This window comes from Ascaphus truei, chromosome 3 (assembly GCF_040206685.1).
Source record: "Ascaphus truei isolate aAscTru1 chromosome 3, aAscTru1.hap1, whole genome shotgun sequence".
Lineage (NCBI taxonomy): Eukaryota > Metazoa > Chordata > Amphibia > Anura > Ascaphidae > Ascaphus > Ascaphus truei.
The window spans coordinates 322460982-322481072 of record NC_134485.1 but is presented as its reverse complement, the minus strand read 5'-3'; the positions used below and the strand labels follow the sequence as shown (position 1 = coordinate 322481072).

The window sequence follows — 20091 nt, the reverse complement described above, 5'->3', positions numbered from 1 at the left end:
GCATCATGTCGTGTGACATCACACATCACATTGTCTTGGCAACGCGTCACCATGTGACGTCGCACCATCATGTGACGTCGGGTCGCCATGAGAACACGACGCTGCAGGAGAAGGGCCACTCCCAGAAAGGTAAGACCCACCTCTCAGCACTCAGTCACCTCTCAACCACACACATCTTGAGGTGAGGAGCGGTGCGGCCAGTCTGGGGACTCCACAGCTCCCTCCTCCGGGTGGAATATGGATCCCGGCACCGACAGAAGGAGGGAGAGTATTGCAGGCGGTCAGGGAGATAGGGAAAGGGCAGCACCAGCCCACCGGGGCAACCCCTGATAGGGTAATCCCTGTTGAATGCCCGCGCCTTTAGCTAGTGACGCTGCACCGTATCTGTGGTCCTAAGGCAGCCTCTATATTTTACATAAATGTAGCCCATGTCCCCCCCCCCCCCCCCCGGTCGCAGATTGGACCTCTAAGGTGTATTGGGGGCTGGCTACATGTACTATGGTGGTGCATACCTGCTTGGAACAGGAGGGCCTGAGTCTCCCGCGTTGGTGTGGGGGATAACAGGGCCAGGCTTCTGGGGTATATGCCTCCATCTTCTTTAGCAACGGTGCAGCGCCTCCATCTTCTGACGAGACCTATAGGGATAGGTTAAGATCCTCCCAGAAGAAGCCCTGGTCCCAGGGTGAGCGATCTTAAACTCACACACAGTCTTTATGGAAAATAGCAGCAATGTCTTTATTGTCCTTGCACAAGGATACAGCACACAGCAGCAGCAGTTCATGTATAGCAGTGCTTCCAAATGTACAGGTATTCCTCCACTCCTCTCCTCCAGGCTGTACCCTAGCAGGATGGGCTGTTGGGGCTTCAATACCCCAACCCCCACCTCCAGGATATACTCTCTGGGTGAGGGTAGATCTCCCCCCTCACCCCCTCAACAGGGTGAGGGGCATTGGTCCACAGCACTACAGTGCTATCAGCTCTAATCAGTATGGCTGAGTATCTTCTCTCCTGTTTCCTTGAACTTCCAGACCATGCTCTCTCGGTTCCAGGACTCTCCACTCTCACAATTCCAACAGACTCCACTCTCCAACCGACTGACACATGCTCAACACTCCAACAGACTGAACTCCCACAGACTCACACAGGAGCAGCCCACTAAATAGATACAGCCCTGCCCCTTATGATGTCAGCAGGTCCTCCCCTCTGTCTCAGGCCTGCCACAGAGTCAGGGGCCTACCTCTATCACTCAAGGCAGGGCTTGGTGGGGGGAAAACCCATGATTACTACTGGCGCCTGCCCTTACCAGGGCTTACTCCAGTAGGAGAAGGATAGGTAGCCCACTATTTCTTACAGGGGCTACATAAAGTGCCTATATATTTTTTATTGATTTTGTCTCTCCATGCGCACTTTTTTGTGTGTGTTTGTTGTTTGTTGTACTCCAGTTTGCCCTGTTGATCACGGGAGAAATTCGAGCAGCAGGATTGACAATTATTGGGAGCTCCCAAGATCAGCGTGCACCCTTTTCTTCTCCATTCTATAAAGTGCAAGATATGAACTAATATGAATTCTGACCAATTATTTCACCTACCTCCAGGTGGCGAGATGGATAAATCGGCTATCGAAATGTGCATAGATATGTGCCGAAAATCTAGAGTATACACACTAACATCTCAGTGTAAATAAAAGACAATACATATGTACAAAAACAGCAAAATCTAAATAAATGACACATTATCCAAGTGGCATTTCCCCCTATGTCACTGTGCAATACTAATACTAATTTGAAGGGACATGTGTCAAGATAAAAAAAAAACAATTAAGTTATCATATATAAATATATTTAAATGTACTTAAATTGGACAAAAATAAGGCAATAATGTTACAATCGAAAAAATTATAAACCATGCATCAACATCAACTCATAAAAAGTCAACAAACCGTGAATAGGAAAAAGACTTGCTAAAGGGCTGCTTTTTTTGCCCAAAATGTTGTCTCTTTTTTTTGCCAAGGTGTCAGCCTGTTCTATCTTTTTATATTTTTTTCTGTGTGTATCTTTTCATTGTACTGTTATTGAACACTAGTTCCTGTGATTTTGCAGTCATTGTTTTGCAGCTTATAGAACAGGCCCCTTGGAGTGGCAGAAATGAATGGGAATATGATTGCTCTTGTCCTCTGAGCGGGTTTCTGGGCTCAGCACAGTGAAGAGGAAGGAGTTTCCGCAGAACACTGCAGCTGCTTTAACAATGTCCTCTCCCTCTGCATTCTCAGGTCTGGAAACTAGTCTAATAGGCATGTGTGTTGGGTAAGTAACGGGCCGCTCTTCAGTGACCTTATTTGTGTTTTTCTTCTGTTCTTCCCTATTTCAGTCATGTCACTCTCCTTTTACTGGCAGAAAGGGGGGTGATAGACAGCACTCTGACCGGGAAACTAAGCAGGTTTGCAGGGTGCACGGAACAGGAAGGGACCCTTATTCCCCTACTAACAAACAAAAATAGTACCAGCACTCTCTGTCTCTTAGCTAATGATACTGAAAAACACCAATGGAGTGAATATGAATAATTTTAATAAACTGAAATACTAACAACAGTAGCCTATGTGTCAATGAAAAAATCAATATCACCATGGGAAAAGTCAATACAGGCATACCTCGCATTAACATACGCAATGGGACCGGAGCATGTATGTAAAGCGAAAATGTACTTAAAGTGAAGCACTACCTTTTCCCCACTTATCGATGCATGTACTGTACGGCAATCGTCCTGTACGTGCAGAACTGATGTAAATAATGCATGTGTAACAGGCTCTATAGTCTCCCCGCTTACGCACAGCTTTGGTACAGGTAGGGAGCTGGTATTGCTGTTCAGGACGTGATGACCGGCGCATGCGTGAGCTGCCGTTTGCCTATTGGGTGATATGTACTTACTCGCGAGTGTACTTAAAGTGAGTGTCCTTAAAATGCCTGTAACTCCTTTTACTGGTTCTGTCTAAATTCCTGTTTTTTAACATTTGCTGTTGAATAAAAATAAAAGATCCTAATTGTTCATAGGTTGATTTTTAGCTGGAGCCATATGGGGATTTGTGTGTATTTCATGGGTAGTGTGGGGGTGATTGTTACTATTGTGTTTGTAACACATAAAATGGCAGAACGACCCATAAACACATATGAAATATTGAAGTCGCTGCGAGATGTGCATATCTCTGTGGAAAGAGCCCTTTCCCATCTGCAAGTTTTGCTATTCTGTAAGCCCTTGTTGTATATCTCCAAACCCTGCGAAAAAAAGGCTTTTTGTTTTGGAACCAGTTTCCGCCCGGCTGCACAAATCCGGACAGAATGACTAAAATGGCTCAAACATAATATTTTGGCAAACTAGCTGAATTTTAGTAACTCCATTAAGTACAAAAAGTTAAACCACTCACATTTTTTAGAGAGACAGAGACCTAATTTGTTTGAGTCTCAAGTAGTGTGTATATATATATATATATATATATATATATATATATATATATATATACCCTCAAACCTCCCTCCAAAGAACATACGGCACAAACATAACACACCTGTGCTCAAAAAGTAGTACATCTGAGTGCCTGGGAGATATGTTAATGAGATATGCAAAGTATATTTAAATGAATCTCACCTCCTTCCTCATAAAATATTTCCACAAGACCAATATTGACAAGTCTACGGTCCCTTGTGATGAAGGGGGTAATGTCAGGCCCAACAGAATCAGAACCCACAACCCCTGCTATTCTGGGGGCAGCAGCTCTCTCTCTCCATCTCTCTCTCTCCATCTCAACCCGTGCGGTTTTGCAAGGACAAACTCACAGCTACTAAAATATGCTCCATTGTATAAAAAAGTTCACCAATGAGTTATGTTTATGTAGCACTGTTTCCCCCACCCTCTGGGAAATTTACTGCTGTTGCTACTGTGTGGTGCTGAGGCTTACCTGTGAGGTTCGGGAGATCTGAGCTGTCTGTGTTGTAATGGAAACCAGGATAGGCTTTTGATATCATCTGGGTTCGGTGTCAGCGCCTCCAGCTTCAGTGGATATCCTGAAAGTACTAGAAGCAGTCCCCTCTGAAGCACTTTCACACACCTTCTCACTGACTCAGTTCAGACAGGTGTATAATAGAATGAGCTCCAGTCCTCTGGATGATGCTTGACACAGCTAGTACAGGGAAACTGCTGATCTAATCAGATCCCCAAGGGCTGAGGGTGAGCACGGTCATCCTGTATGGGAGAGACTCACAGCTCTACTGGTCTCTTCCTCCTCCAGACCAGGACTGACTAAATTTGGCTCTGTCTCCCATCAGGAACCAGAAGGGGCGGGCTCATGGTCTATACCTATCCCTCATAGGCTTATACAGGCCACGAGTCACCACCTTCTGTCCATCAGAGAGGAGCATGTAGGGGAGAGGGGTAAAAAGTCCACAGAATTAACCTGTCACAGCCTGCAGCTAGCAGGAACTTACATAACAGGGGGAGAGACAGGCAGAATAGACATACCCTATTACATTTACAATATACCGAGACAGAATGTACATATGTTAATCATTATATGGACACCCCCGGTTAAAAGGTAGAGCACAGAATGCATTCAGGTAACTATAATGACTGGTACCCAGATCATACTTTTTGCTCAAATACTAGTGATTGACAATATCCTGTAGCGAGAGACTAAATATTAGCTAGACTGCTAACATAAATAAATATCATGCAATACAATAACGATAAACAGCACTCACACTAATGAAATAAAGTATACAATGTGGGGTGCCAAGGACTAGAGAGGACCCAATCCCCCCTCTAAATAATAAATAAATATCAGTTAATGATTCCACCTTACTCTTTCTCACCTTGTACAGTATATGATAGTTGTGCTGTAGCTAGGAAGGTATAGGCCCTTACTGTGTGTCCTCTGCAGCAGTCTTCCCCATGATGGTGAAGGAATAGGAGATAGAACTCCTATGCAATGCTCACAGGGAACGTCCATGTATCAAAACAAACAGTAATGATGTTCCATATCCACACCGCTTTGTAGTGGAATCAGTATATCCATATCACTAATAACCCTTAAAGCCACTCTTTGTGGACTCGCACTAACCTCTGTAAGGGGTATATTTTGTATGGGTGTCACAGGCCATGGGTACAGTGAAAGAAGGAAAAAAAGAACTCACAAGTCTCTGGAAATCCAGGTGCTGTGGGGCGTGCTCCTACCGAAGTGGTATGCAATGCAGAAGATTATTGGATGGCGGTGCAGCTGCCTTGGAAAAAAATTGTGGGACCAAACTTGCAAGGAACTGGGTACAACAAAGTTTAATGGCACATAAAAACAGCAACAGACAAACTCTGACGCGTTACAGCCGCAGCGGGCCTTTGTCAAAGAGTATGGAAAAGAACGAGTTCCATTCAGTTGAATGGGAATGGTCAGATTCACAGAACAGTGTATCTGCGTAAGGCAGTGAAGCACTGTTCCCCTTTAGGCTACGGTGCTGCTGCACGCGCCGGTGCGTCCGCCTTGCGTCCTGGCGGCGCGTGCACGGCACTTCACCGCGGTCTGTAGGGAGATTTTTTTAGGTGTGGGGAGCGTGGCTAAAATGGGCTGGGGGGGGCGTGGCCATAATGGGGGCGTGGCCATGTCGCATATTTTCTGTTCCGCTTGCCATTGTGCATTATCTCACCTTGCTATTAAACAGGAAGAAAGTGATTCTTTCATATTGCCTTATTACACATGTGACAGCAAAGGACAGTCTGAATTAGAAAATCTTGAAGACGATCCAGCTCCTGAGTGCCCTTCAATTGACACTTTTACTCAGAGTTTAAGTGTAATAGTACCAAATCCAAGGGACAGGAACCAAAGCACAATAAAGCAATAGGAAAAGATCTTACACTCAAACATGGGCTCATATAACCCTTACAAAGGCGTTCACCGGGGCTGCACTGCTGCTTTTACAATACCACAAAATTCTACTTCATTACCAAGCTGTTGAGGAAGGATCCACTCCCCTGCCGGCGATCTCCTCTCTTCATTGGCTCCCTGCCACACCATGTGACGCGTCACCGCACGGGATCACAATCCTGTTGTAGCCCCTGCTGGCTGACGCGTCACAGTACGCAGGGAGCGAGGCGTCACCGGGGACAGCTAGGGAGGAGGTAAGGGGCTGGTGGGACGCGCGCGCCGCCGACTGCAGCAGGGACCTAGCCTTAGAGAAGTGAGCAGAGAGGAAGAGGTATGGTTGTAAATCCAGAAGTGAACTAGGGGGCACATTCTGTATATAGAACAAGGTCCTAAGAGAAAAGATCCCAGTATATGTAGGATTCTCTTAAACCTGCAGCATTGCTGTGTTCTGTTATTAACCAGCAAGAGTCATGTGGATAAAGGCAAAGATGAGCTTTTCTCACAACAAATGGCTTCAACCTTTACATTATATTCTGCTTGTCTGCATTATATTTCCCATGACCAGGGAGCAATAGCTGACAAAGCCCTAAATAAGTGAGGTTAAAGTGTTTGGTACAAAATGGTATCATATTTATAGAATGATCCTGACCACAATGAGGGAAGAGGGTCAGCTACTGTAATGATGCTGAAAATGAGTCTGATTGTTTTACATTGATTCACTTTGCTGTGTCCTGGTTTCTTCTCTGTGTTGCCTAATTGAGCTAGTAAAGCTATCCAGGTGCTTCCTAATGTTATGATCTGGGCAGTATTTTTATGTTCTCAGGGGTTTCTCTGCCCTCATTAACCGAAATGGACACAACATGGTATTGTATGCCCTAGTTTAACATTAGATGTACCTCGCATTGTATCTTTACAGGTGACAAATGTAAAATAAAAACAAAGATAAAATCACAGGCAGCGAAGAAGGCCATGTAAATATCAGGTTCAAAATGGCATCGCTGCTTTTATATACTGTAGTTGCAACAAAAGGATTTTTCTCTGCATCAAAGCAGTCCAACGTGGATAAGGCTTATTCCTCGCTAGCTGACAGATATGCATGAAATGTAAGAAACAAGATGTTTCACAACTCCAGTGGCAGAATGAATAATATGTTATAGAACTAAGGCACGCCTTTCAGGTGCATGGTATATAGCACTGCCCGTATATTTGAGACATCTCTCTGTGCCAGCAGCAAAAGATTCATTTACTGAGACAGACTTGGAAGAACTCAGAAGGTCACTGGTACACAAATCATGCATTGTCATTTTGAATTGCGGAATCACATCTACAGGGCTGTAGATCTGTTTTAATACCAGTGGACAGCGTAGTGCATTGTTCCTCCCTCTACTACTGAATAGGGGTAACATAGGCCCTTGTGGAACTTACTAAGCTTTTGTTGAATGCTTCCTGAACACAGTTTCTCTATCTTTTGGTTCTGATGGGGTTAATAACCCCTTATTAATGCTCGGGCTCGTTGGTATCAGTTTCCACGTTTTGGGCATGACGTATTTAAATCCTGCACCGTTTCATATTCAGAGCTGGCAAAGCCCCAGCAGATTCACTTGAAGATCACGCATAGAAGTTTTGAGCCGAGATCCGTGAGAAGGATGTGTGCTTCCTGGTGTTTATTTATCTTACTGTAAGCTGCATTACATCCAAGTGCAGAGTACTGTACATAGCATGGCTCCCATTGAGACAGCGCACGTGGCAAAAATGATCTTATTAGGAGACTTCTAAGGCTCTGGGGAGAGAGTGTGGAGGTGCAGTAGCACCGGGCATATACATGCATTGTGTTGTTGGTTCTATTCCAGCCTCAGCCACTGGCAATCTCAGGGAAGTTATTTTATCCCCCTGTGCCCTAGCTGAACCATTTGTATTTGTGCAAGAAAAATATTCTTCTTACTGTATCATCTGTCACTCGCTGAGCCGCCATAAACAAACACTGACTCACATTTTCAGAAGTATTTAACACCATATAGGCACAGGGGTCTGTGTGTAGGTTTGTACATGCGAGTTTATGAAGCACTAAACCACATAAGTAAAACAAGTGCCCTCAAACTAGTGGCACTCAGTCCTAGGGAACAAAGAAATATATAACGATGTACACTTAAAACATAACTTTTAATATACTGTAGTTCGTATTTAAAATCCCACTAAATAGGCGAGATACAAACCTTAACTGTTGTATATATTGTATATATCACGGAGACTACAATTGGCAAATACAAATCCAGAAACAGAGGTAGTTCAAATGCGGGGTTAAATTGAGTAAATGGATTGTCCTACAACGAATGGATGGCTGTATCAACTAACTGTTAATGTAGGTGTCAGCAAGTATTCTCATGCAATGGTTTATACTAGTGCAATGCCCTAGACTACGTTGCAAGAGCTGAGCTGCTGTTCATGGAGCTTTCGGTGGAGCCGCCAGCACGGGGTTCTACGGAGGACAGTTGGGACTTGAAGTTGTAGGGTCGGTTGAAGGGGGGAGTTGGACAGAGGACTCGGATAGAAAGAGAGATATAAATTGACGGGAATGTAAGGAAATGTAAATAAATGGTGTAACGTGCCAAGTTCTGGTAAGTTTCCCTCCTGCGTCTCCTTGGGGATTTGGAATTATGGCGAAGGTGTCCTGCCTGTTATTTGGTGAATAATTAGATAGATTTGTGGTATAGTGGAAGGGGGGACTTGGCACTAGCGTTACATCAGTATATATCTTCGTTATGAATACCCCGCATTTAGACTACCTCTGTTTCGGGGGTTTTATCCGCCAATTGTAGTCTCCGTGATATGTACAATATGTTCAGTTAAGGTTTGTGTCTCGCTTATTTAGTGGAATTTTAAATACTAAGTATATTAAAAGTTATGTTTAAAGTCTACATAGTTATATATTTCTTGGTTCCCTTCTACAATACTAGGTCTGAGTGACACTAGTTTGAGGGCACTTGTTTTTCTTCTTTGGTTTAGTTCTTTGTAGTATTTGCCCGAGCACCAGTTTATCCTACCCGTACTGTATGTAATTACACAAGGCTGAGTGAGGGCTCTCTCATTAGTCTGTGTAGTTTATATATTAACATGTTGGTCTTTAGATGAGTCAAAAGAGGCAACAAAACTGTGGCAAATCCTGGTCAGATAATTGCTTTGATACGTCACCCCCCATGTGTGTGCATCAGTGTGTTAATGTGTGTGGATCATTGTGTTAATGTGTGTGCATCAGTATGTTAATGTGTGTGCATCAGTGTGTTAATGTGTGTGGATCATTGTGTTAATGTGTGTGGATCATTGTGTTAATGTGTGTGCATCAGTATGTTAATGTGTGTGCATCAGTGTGTTAATGTGTGTGGATCATTGTGTTAATGTGTGTGCATCAGTATGTTAATGTGTGTGCATCCGTGTGTCAATGTCTGTGGATCAGTGTGTCAATGTGTGTGCATCAGTGTGTTAATGTGTATGCATCAGTGTATCTATATACTGTAGGGATCAGTGTGATAATTTGTGTGGATCAGTGTGTCTATATGCTTTAGTGATCAGTGTGTTAATGTTTGTGAATCAGTGTGTTAACTTGTGTGGATCAGTGTATCTATATACTGTAGGGATCAGTGTGGATCAGTGTATCTATATACTGTAGGGATCAGTGTGGATCAGTGTATCTATATACTGTAGGGATCAGTGTGGATCAGTGTATCTATATACTGTAGGGATCAGTGTGGATAAGTGTATCTATATACTGTAGGGATCAGTGTGTTAATGTGTGTGGATCAGTGTATCTATATACTGTAGGGATCAGTGTGGATCAGTGTATCTATATACTGTAGGGATCAGTGTGGATCAGTGTATCTATATACTGTAGGGATCAGTGTGGATCAGTGTATCTATATACTGTAGGGATCAGTGTGTTAATGTGTGTGGATCAGTGTATCTGTATACTGTAGTGATCAATGTGTTAACGTGTGTGCATCAGTTTATCTATATACTGTAGGGCTCAGTGTTAATTTGTGTGGATCAGTGTATCTATATACTGTAGGGATCAGTCTGTTAATGTGTGTGGATAAGTGTATCTATATACTGTAGGGATCAGTGTGTTAATGTGTGTGGATAAGTGTATCTATATACTGTAGGGATCAGTGTGTTAATGTGTGTGGATCAATGTATCTATGTAGGGATCAATGTGTCTATGTAGGGATCAATGTGTCTATGTAGGGATCAATGTGTCTATGTAGGGATCAATGTGTCTATGTAGGGATCAATGTGTCTATGTAGGAATCAGTGTGTATCAGTGATTTTTTTTCAATGAGGTTAAAGAGCATCAGGTAATGACATTGGGGGCCAGAGTCTACAAATAACAGAGGGCATTGTTAACTAGTTTGCTGCTGGATGAGCCAGCAACAAACACATTGCTGTACAATGGGGATTACATTTTATGCTTACAATATCTTTTCCCCATCTAACTCCCCTGTCTATAAAAGCCAGAGAGCTTGAAATATTGTAGCAGGACATTACTTCAGAATATACGAGTATGTCATTCAAGTGTAATTGAAAGATCATACTGTATATACTGTACCATGAAATACGTCATATAAACACAATGATAATGTATAAATCCTTTATAAGAACGCTCATTGAATATGCAGTACAGGTTTGGACATTGCTTCATAAAAAAAGACATTATAGTACATGTACTGGGAAAAGTGCAGGGCCCCCAAATTAATAAAGGGAATGGAAGTTCTGATTTATGAAGAAAATTCTATCCGAATTAGGATTGGTGACATTAGAAAAGATCTAACGGGGTTATTCATTAAGCTGCTATTGTGCCTTTCGGGGGAACTCTTGCACTGAAAATCCCAATGAGGTCAATGGGAGTTTCTGTGCGAGAGAGCCCCGATCGGCACTATTGCATTTTAACCCGAGGAGATGTGATTAGTATTTAAGGTATATACAGTACCAGGAACTTTCAAGGGAACTTTTCGTCCCAAGAACCGTACAAATGATACAAGAACATGCCTTGTGATATGTGGAAAGGAAATTTCACCAGCAGCAAAGGAAAGGGTTCTTTATAGTAAGGGCAGTTACAATGAAGAATGTAACACCCATGGAGACTGTAAGGGTAGATATAGAAGATATCTTTAAGAAAAGGTTAGAGATCTTTTTAGAAAGATATACCAAATAAATTAACTGTCCATCCACAGAGAAAATGTATTGCTGTTACTGGAGTTAGGAAGCAATTGTTTTCCACTTAGTGAAACATTTGTCAACGATGTCTCATGAGTTTGTTGTTTCGCTTCCACTGGATCAATATAACTATAATTATAGGATGCGTTTCTCAGCCAATGAAATGTAACATAGTTTGCGCTCGATAGACATTTGTCTTTTTTCAACCTCATCTAATATGTAATACAGTCGTTTTCTGTACATCTAAGTCTGGGCGCCAACTTTGAACAAGGCATGTACCCATTGCAGTTTTGCTATTGCCAACCTTGCTCACAATAATGCTCAAACATCAGTCGTAATGCTGCTGCTAGGCAAGGTCACCGACAGAAACCTTGAGGCCCAGGACAAATAATACTGAAATAATTGGATGAGGAAGGAATGAGACCTCCATTTAGTGACACACATGCTACCTGCCGCTGCCTGCACAGCAGAACAGCAAGGACCAGCAACCCTCTAACAATCTGCTAGCATACAGACCTGATTACAGCATAGCTATTTTGTGGGGGTCACATCAGTTTCCCTAGTGCAGAACTGGTGCTATTTTTTAATATCAGTATCACACCAGCTCTGCAGCAAGGAAGGTTTGCTAAATATCCTCTTATGTTTAAAAACAAAAAAAAAGTGTGTGCCGAGCACGCGCATTGTAAGTGAAACTTCTTTGTCTTTTGTCACTGTTTTGTCACAGAAATTTTATTTGTGATGGTGATGTTTTTAATTAAAAATCAAAACACAATTTCAGTGCCAAAACGCAAAGAAGTTTGACTTATAATGTGTGTTTTAGCTATTTGCACTTCTATATTTATAGTAACTGTGAATTTCTCGTGTGTGTGTCACTGTTTGTGTGTGCGTCAATGTGTGTGTATGTGCGTGTCACTGTGCGCACGTCAGTCAGTGTGTGTGCGTCAGTCACTGTGTGTGTCAGTCAGTCAGTGTGTGTGTCAGTCAGTCAGTGTGTGTGTGTGTCACTGTGCGTGTCAGTGTGTGTATCACTGTGTGTCTTCCAAGTGTGGCGCTGGGATGGAGGGTGCGCTTAGCATGCTCTACCAGCCTCCCTCACCCCACCCCTCCCTCCTGCGGTGCTGTTGGGACACGGCGCATCTCCCGGCCAAAGTGGAGATCTTGGGGGTTCCGAGGCACAAGCGATGCTGTGGGGAGGTGGGTGACGGCAGCGCCGTTTGCTCTGTGCGGGGGAAGAGAGTGTGTGTGTCGTCCAGGGGATCCAGTGCTGCCGACCCGCTGCCGCCTTCCTCCTCATTACCGGACATGAGCTGTCTGATTTCCCCGGCCTGGAGCAGCCCCCCCCCCCCCCTCTCCTCCCCCAGCGGAGCTGCGGGGACACAGCGCCTGGGTCTCGCAGCCCCCGCCTGAAGAGGAGGAGATCTCATGTGAGCTGGGGCACAGAAGTTTTGGGGTCGGGAGGGGTGTGTGTCCTCCTCTCCGGTGACTGGTGGAAGCTGGCAACACTGACGTCACTGGTGGCCTCTTCTGCCAGCAGTGATGTCACTTCCAAGACTGTACTTCTGTCACCATCAAGGCAATTTACTGGCAGGGAAATTTTCATGTGGTATGTGCCAGTAAAGAAGTTTCACTTCAAAAGTTAATTCTGTATTGTGCTCCTTTAATAATTACTGTGTGATCTTTTTACTGGCAGAGAGAAGCGCAAAGTGGTTATCCCCCCTCAGCTGGCATATGGCAAGCGAGGATTCCCCCCGTCCATACCAGGTATTGAAGTCGTACCAAGTCGTTATTGCAATCACTCATTCTTGGCATGGGATGGTATTTGTGCTGTGTTGTGGCAGCGCCTTAAATCTTGGCACATGTCACAGTGGTGTGATCCTGCAGCTGACCACAAACATACATATAGAAATATAGGAGCAGGAGCAAACCCTATCTGGCGTTAACTTCCATTGGCAAAGTACTTGCCTCTCGGATGAAGCGACAGCGAAACGTACGTCAGAGGTAGGCGTCACCTATGATGTCACGTATTATACGATAGACTATCGCCGCAACTAGTACACCAGCCGCCAGCTGATTTGCTCCGCTCCCTGAGCTCCACATGTTTTCCAGTGGTCAGTAACTAGCCTACAGAAGTGCAACGAGATCCGGACGCAGGGTAAGCTCAGCCACAGTGTTTAGTTTCTGCCTTTGATTCTTTATTTCCTACCCTTCCCAATATTGTAGGGTTATGTACCTAGGGAAAGTTACCGAAGTGTGATCTGACATTTATTTACAATGTTGCACTGAATTACCTGTAGTTTCTTTAGGTATATTTCTAACTGGGACAGTGTACAATATTTACCTACAGTATGTCTCCTTGACCACCAAGCACCAATTATATTGCTCCACCATTATAATTATTGGTCCAGATATACAACTGAGGAATTTGACACAATCTGATATATGCTACACAGCGCTCTGATACATGTCCTTTTAAATACTAACTAGGACCATTAACCCTGTGTGTTCTTGTCAGCATTATGAGCCAGTTATTTCTCTTATACTTCACTCTTTATTCCACTAGGGGAGAACACCTTAATGAGCCATTCTCCTACGGGGATACTCTATCAGTCTATCTACTTAAGTTACACTACACCCCAGGAGAGACTTTTGGTGATAGTGTTGCACATTTCACCACAGTGCCTATTTTGATTGAATACAAGACTATTTTAGAGTTCTCGTAGTTTACGGGACTCTCTTGTCAGCAATAGGAGTTCAAAGGTGTTCATCAGGGTAGGGTAGACATTATTACCTCCTGACCTAGTGTGGTTGACCATACCATGGTCTTGTTATGTACATTTTTTTGCCATGCTGTGTTAGCAATTGTGTCCCCCCCATTCTTTTAATTCGTTTGAAATAAATTGGTTTTACATTTTCTTTCATATCTGATGATATTTGGGGGACAAATTAGCTTGGTCTTCGGTATATTTGCACCTTGTCCTACTCCACTCTCTCACTAACGAATCCCTCGTCAGTACATAGTCATTATGTTTGTCTCTGCCTTCAATCAGTCCTATTGCTTAAATAGAGGTTCTGTGAGTGCAGGTTATTTGGGGCCTTTCCTGTTTTCTTCTATCGAGGAGATATCTGTTAAACAGGACCTCTCTTCTTCCATTCTTCAGTTAACTTCCACTGACTCGAATGGGAGTAAACGCCAGGTTGGGCGCCCTAACGCGTACCAACGAATGTTGAATCTTCCTTATAGTTTTTTTGTACTTGGGCAATACTGGACGCAGTATAAACAACATCATCTACCTGAATTGTGACCTGCTTAGCTAGATAACAGACCTATGTTCTCACCAACATAAGTTGTAGGGATATATTCTAACTGTACTACGCAGGCTATTTATGAGAGTCTTTTGGTTGTAAAACTAGGCCAAAATGGAACAAAAACTCGACCAGATGTATCAAAGAAACATACTTTTTCTTGCATAAGTTGTCCCATTTGTTAACAGGAGATCATAATAAATAACCTTCAGTGGCATCTGCGACCTTGCAGCTGTCAGCAGCTGTGAAGTGTGACATTTGGCTCAGAAATGTCCAACTTCCAGCATTGGCATAATTTTACAGTCCAAGGCTGATTGAGCTGTGCAGGGACCAACCATATTTCCTCACACATCAGAATTAATATATACTGTATATGGGATCTCATATAGTTTGCCAATAACCAAATAAGCTTTTTTTAATCTATTGTAATCAATTAAATAATACATGTATCTTTTTTTTGTGGATACAACTTTAAAACACAAAAAGCATAGAGACATCTGCCAGATTTGAAGTGGGGTAAAGTTTTCAGGCTGACAGTTTGCATCGTATATAGCAAACTCTTTCTTACATTTGAAGTTTGTGATACCTGAGCACTGATGACTTAATTTGACATCTTACTTTTCTTTATCTTGTTTTGCTTGCAGTTACTGGTTATACATTTTGCAATACATTTTAGCAGATTAAGAAAAATAGAAAACGAATCTGCTAAAATACCTCATCTTTCTCAAGACCGACAGCCGGTACATCTCTTTCGCTCTCTGACTCTACACGGGGGGTTTAATAGATAAGACGAGGGGCCCATCTAAACAAAGAAATTACAGTTTCAGCATTAAGGAAAGTTCGAGGGGAAACACTTATTCTGCGCGCGCGCACACACACACACACACACACACACACACACACACACACACACACACACACACACACACACACACACACACACAATTTCACTTAACCCATAACGCAATGAAACACAAAGCATGACTCTGCTTATAGCTATGGAAAACAAGAGCCTGGTTTTAGCTATACATAGAAATAATGTGAAAATATTATTCTTCCATACTATTAATGAACTAACATATCAATCGTACAAGGTTTTCTAGTGCATACGGTTTCAGACAGATGGAGAGATGTCACTTAAACAGTTTAATTAAAATTATAACAAATTGCACCCCACCAAAAAACTCTTTGGCGTACTCTACAAACAGCATTAACTTCCTGGATACTAATATTAACGTCAGGGAGGATGAAAGAATTGACACTGCATAATATAAAAAAAACCTACAGACAGCAACAAATACCTTCATAGCACCAGCTTCCAACCTAGCCGCACACAAACGTCAGTAATGTACAAGCAAGCCATCTGCTCCGATGAACATACTAGAAACACATCTGTCCTCTTTTCGCAAGTCCTTCTAACAAGGACACTCAAAAAGACAAACTGACACTCAACAAGACAAACTGACAGAGAAATAGATCTGTAAGTGCTGTAAGGATAGCCAGGAACAATTTACTCCAACACCGAGAGAGAAAAATATATATACTGGCCATGGTCCCCTTGTATATACTGGCCGTGGTCCCCTTGTATATACTGGCCGTGGTCCCCTTGTATATACTGGCCATGGTCCCCTTGTATATACTGGCCATGGTCCCCTTGTATATACTGGCCTTGGTCCCCTTGTATATACTGGCCTTGGTCCCCTTGTATATACTGGCCATGGTCCCCTTGTATATACTGGCCATGGTCCCCTTGTATATACTGGCCGTGGTCCCCTTGTATATACTGGCCGTGGTCCCCTTGTATATACTGGCCATGGTCCCCTTGTATATACTGGCCGTGGTCCCCTTGTATATACTGGCCATGGTCCCCTTGTATATACTGGCCATGGTCCCCTTGTATATACTGGCCTTGGTCCCCTTGTATATACTGGCCATGGTCCCCTTGTGTATACTGGCCATGGTCCCCTTGTATATACTGGCCATGGTCCCCTTGTATATACTGGCCTTGGTCCCCTTGTATATACTGGCCATGGTCCCCTTGTGTATACTGGCCATGGTCCCCTTGTATATACTGGCCATGGTCCCCTTGTATATACTGGCCATGGTCCCCTTGTATATACTGGCCATGGTCCCCTTGTATATACTGGCCATGGTCTCCTTGTATATACTGGCCATGGTCCCCTTGTATATACTGGCCATGGTCCCCTTGTATATACTGGCCATGGTCCCCTTGTATATACTGGCCATGGTCCCCTTGTATATACTGGCCATGGTCTCCTTGTATATACTGGCCATGGTCCCCTTGTATATACTGGCCATGGTCCCCTTGTATATACTGGCCATGGTCTCCTTGTATATACTGGCCATGGTCCCCTTGTATATACTGGCCATGGTCCCCTTGTATATACTGGCCATGGTCTCCTTGTATATACTGGCCATGGTCCCCTTGTATATACTGGCCATGGTCCCCTTGTATATACTGGCCATGGTCCCCTTGTATATACTGGCCATGGTCCCCTTGTGTATACTGGCCATGGTCCCCTTGTGTATACTGGCCATGGTCCCCTTGTATATACTGGCCATGGTCCCCTTGGCACCACCTACAATAATATAGAATCACCACTGGAAGACATGAAGGACCTGCTACCATTGCTCACTGGGGGTGAGTCAGAAATATACTGACTGTATCAACCGTCTTAGCCTATAAACAACTAACCAGCCAATCTCTCTAAGCTATTTATCAGGAACAGGCCGCCATCTATAGAAACATCTGAATTAGGTAGTTCACCCTGCCACAAGAAGAAATGTGAAACCTGCAGACACATTTTCACAGAAACTACAATCTACACAGCACATCGAAGAACTATAGAAGTAACAGGATCATTTACTTGCAAAGCAAACAATGTAGTATACCTTGTTCAATGTAAGAAATGTCATATTATGAAGTATGTTGGGGAAACCAAACAAGCCCTCCACAAAAAGAGATGAACCGCCACAGATACAACGTATGTGACCCTGACACCAGGACACCAGTTGGTCCGCACTTTTGATTACACTTACATTCATTCTACTAATGGTTTATCAGTATTAGTTCAAAGCAGTAACTTCAGCAATACTTAGAACAGAATGACATGGGGACTGAAATAGATCATTATTTCAGGAAAAATGATATGAATCAGGACTGTGGATTTATGACTCACTATGGAAACATTTAACACCTACAGCACATGCTTTGGGAAGGTGTCTACAGGTCTAATAATACCTCTATCGGTTCACTCCAACATACAGTACTGATACCCGAGGAGAATACCCATGGCTCAGTATAATTATCCCCTCAACACCTCATCCATATATCCATACACCAGAGAACAATACCCCAGCTACAGTGTGCTAGTCGTGTGACCACCTCATTCGCAGATGAACATGCCTGCTTTGATGAACATCATGCGCTATGTATTTAAGCCGCCCATCTCCAGTTTAGAAATCTCATCTGATGAAGAAACCCCTACAGTCTTTAAAGCTTATGCCCAAAAAAACCTTGTTTCGATTGATATTTTGTTCCAATAAAAGGTATCACAACCTACAAAGTATGTTTCTCTTTCTGGGATCAATACAGATTCTAGCACACTTTAATTACATTTGAAGGAAATACACGCAGAACATGGAGTAATGCATCAAAACAAACTTTAATTTGCACTTTCTTTAAATTGATGAAACCCCCACCCCTTGACTGTAAAATACTGAATAATTCTTTCAGGGTCTGTGGATCTTCCAATTACAATGTTCATGTATGGTGCATACTTATTCGTTGAGAATGTGCAAATACGACAGATATTACAGGGTTTAGCGCAAAGCTAAATATTAGCTATGTATTGCAAAACAACATATGGCTTTAAGAGAAAAGCCCCCTCCGATGCATAACTAGCTCTCCTCTTGGTCCCCTCTGATAACTGTTCCCTCTTTCGCTACTTACTCTGCTGCCACCAAACATGGTGACAGAGAAGCCGCATAACGAGGAGCATGTGAGAGACCTAAGGAAGACTTCCCTGGATGTAGATTAACCAATTTATTTATTGCGTCTGAAGTAAGCGGAGATAAAAGTAACCTGCCAAAGATTGTAAGAAGCAGCTATTAGCTGTCAGACTAGGCCCTTCCATTTTAAAGACTTGTGCCCTTATTACTGGCACATTCCTTTACCCTTCCAGGCACTAGCTGAGGATCCTGGTTGTATGACACATAGACACATAAGTTTATCCATCCCTGACATCACACTATTGTGGCTTGTCACAGCCTGCTCCAATAACTCTAATGCTTGTGCCTCTATTCCCCACCCCCCCATGCAGAAAACGCTGTGCTACACTTTGAGACGGAGGTGATGGCGCTGTTCAAGCCCACAACCTGGCAGACGCTGGTGAACGACGTGCTCCCCATGCTATGCATTGGCTTGGTGCCAGCTCTATTAGGGCTTATCGGCTACCACCTCTACTCCAAAACCAAATCCCAGGCTGTGTCCAAGAAGAAGCTTAAGGAGGAGAAAAGGAACAAAGCCAAAAAGAAATAAATGACTCTTCTTTCTCAGACCACTGACTCGCCTCCCTCATTTAACCACAGTCCAAGCATGTTTGTGGCTTCCATCTTATGCACGATCATATAAAATGATTCATCCCTGGGGTTTTATAAAAGAGAGTTACATGAATGTTGGTAATGATTAGGTTATTGCACCACACCAGGCTGCGTGGCTATACCCTTCTGACCAGAGATCTCATAACTGTGAGGAGGAATACAGATAGCATGGGGGTTCCCTACTTACACACACTCTGGTATTAGAATGATGAAACTTCTGTGTCCTTGGACTGTGTTCTAGAATCACTCCGTAACATCCCACCAACAGCTCATGCATTTCAAAATATCACAGAAATGTCACCAAGAAGCACCAAAGTGCTTAACAAATAAATATCACATTTTATTACAAAAGAGAATGCCCTTTTATAAAAGCCACAAAAGAAATGTCTCCCAAAATATATTTATTCACACACACAGGCATATGTGCAGTACATTGCCTACAGGGCGATATGTCCTTACTCGCGAGTGTACTTAAAGTGAGTGTCCTTAAATCGGGGTATGCCTGTATGTTTGTTTATATATATATATATATATATATATATATATATATTTCAATATTTACATACATACATTATAACTTATTTTTATTTGCATGTGATATCCTTTAATATAATTTTTTTAAAGCTGTTTATGTATAGATTTAATATGTATTATATATAATTATCACCAAACGTGATATGGTGCGGCGCTCTCACACAGAATACAAGTAAATAAGAGTGGACCAGTGAAAAAATATATATGGGTGAAAGTTGATCAAAACCTCTGGTGAGGACTTGTTTCCGATAGTCCTTTTCTTCAATCACCATTCCACAAAAGTCTAAAGGGAGCAGAGTCAACCCCAAAAAAAGAGAAAAGATAATATAGTGTACACTGTTGTATAAGTGAGTGATGTATAGCTAGAATCTTGGCTCACACCATCATAAGCCCAGTATCACACGCATGCTGCTGCCTAGGTGTCACATTCAATTCCTCCCTCACATTCTCCTCTCACATTCACAGTAGCTAAAACCTGACATTTTTTTCCTCAGTAACATTGTAAACATGCCTTTTCTCTGTCGC

The 20091-nt window shown here is 42.9% G+C and overlaps 1 protein-coding gene across 1 annotated transcript in view; it reads left to right on the top strand.

Moving 5' to 3' along the window:
• FKBP11 (FKBP prolyl isomerase 11) overlaps window positions 1-18989 on the top strand; it is a 34753-nt gene extending 15764 nt beyond the window's left edge. The window contains exons 4-6 of the mRNA XM_075591228.1: window positions 2269-2302; window positions 12797-12867; window positions 18753-18989. Coding sequence (XP_075447343.1) covers window positions 2269-2302; window positions 12797-12867; window positions 18753-18970 — 323 coding nt within the window. The 3' untranslated portion in view covers window positions 18971-18989. The remainder of the gene's footprint in view (window positions 1-2268; window positions 2303-12796; window positions 12868-18752) is intronic.
• The last annotated feature ends 1102 nt before the right edge of the window (window positions 18990-20091 follow it).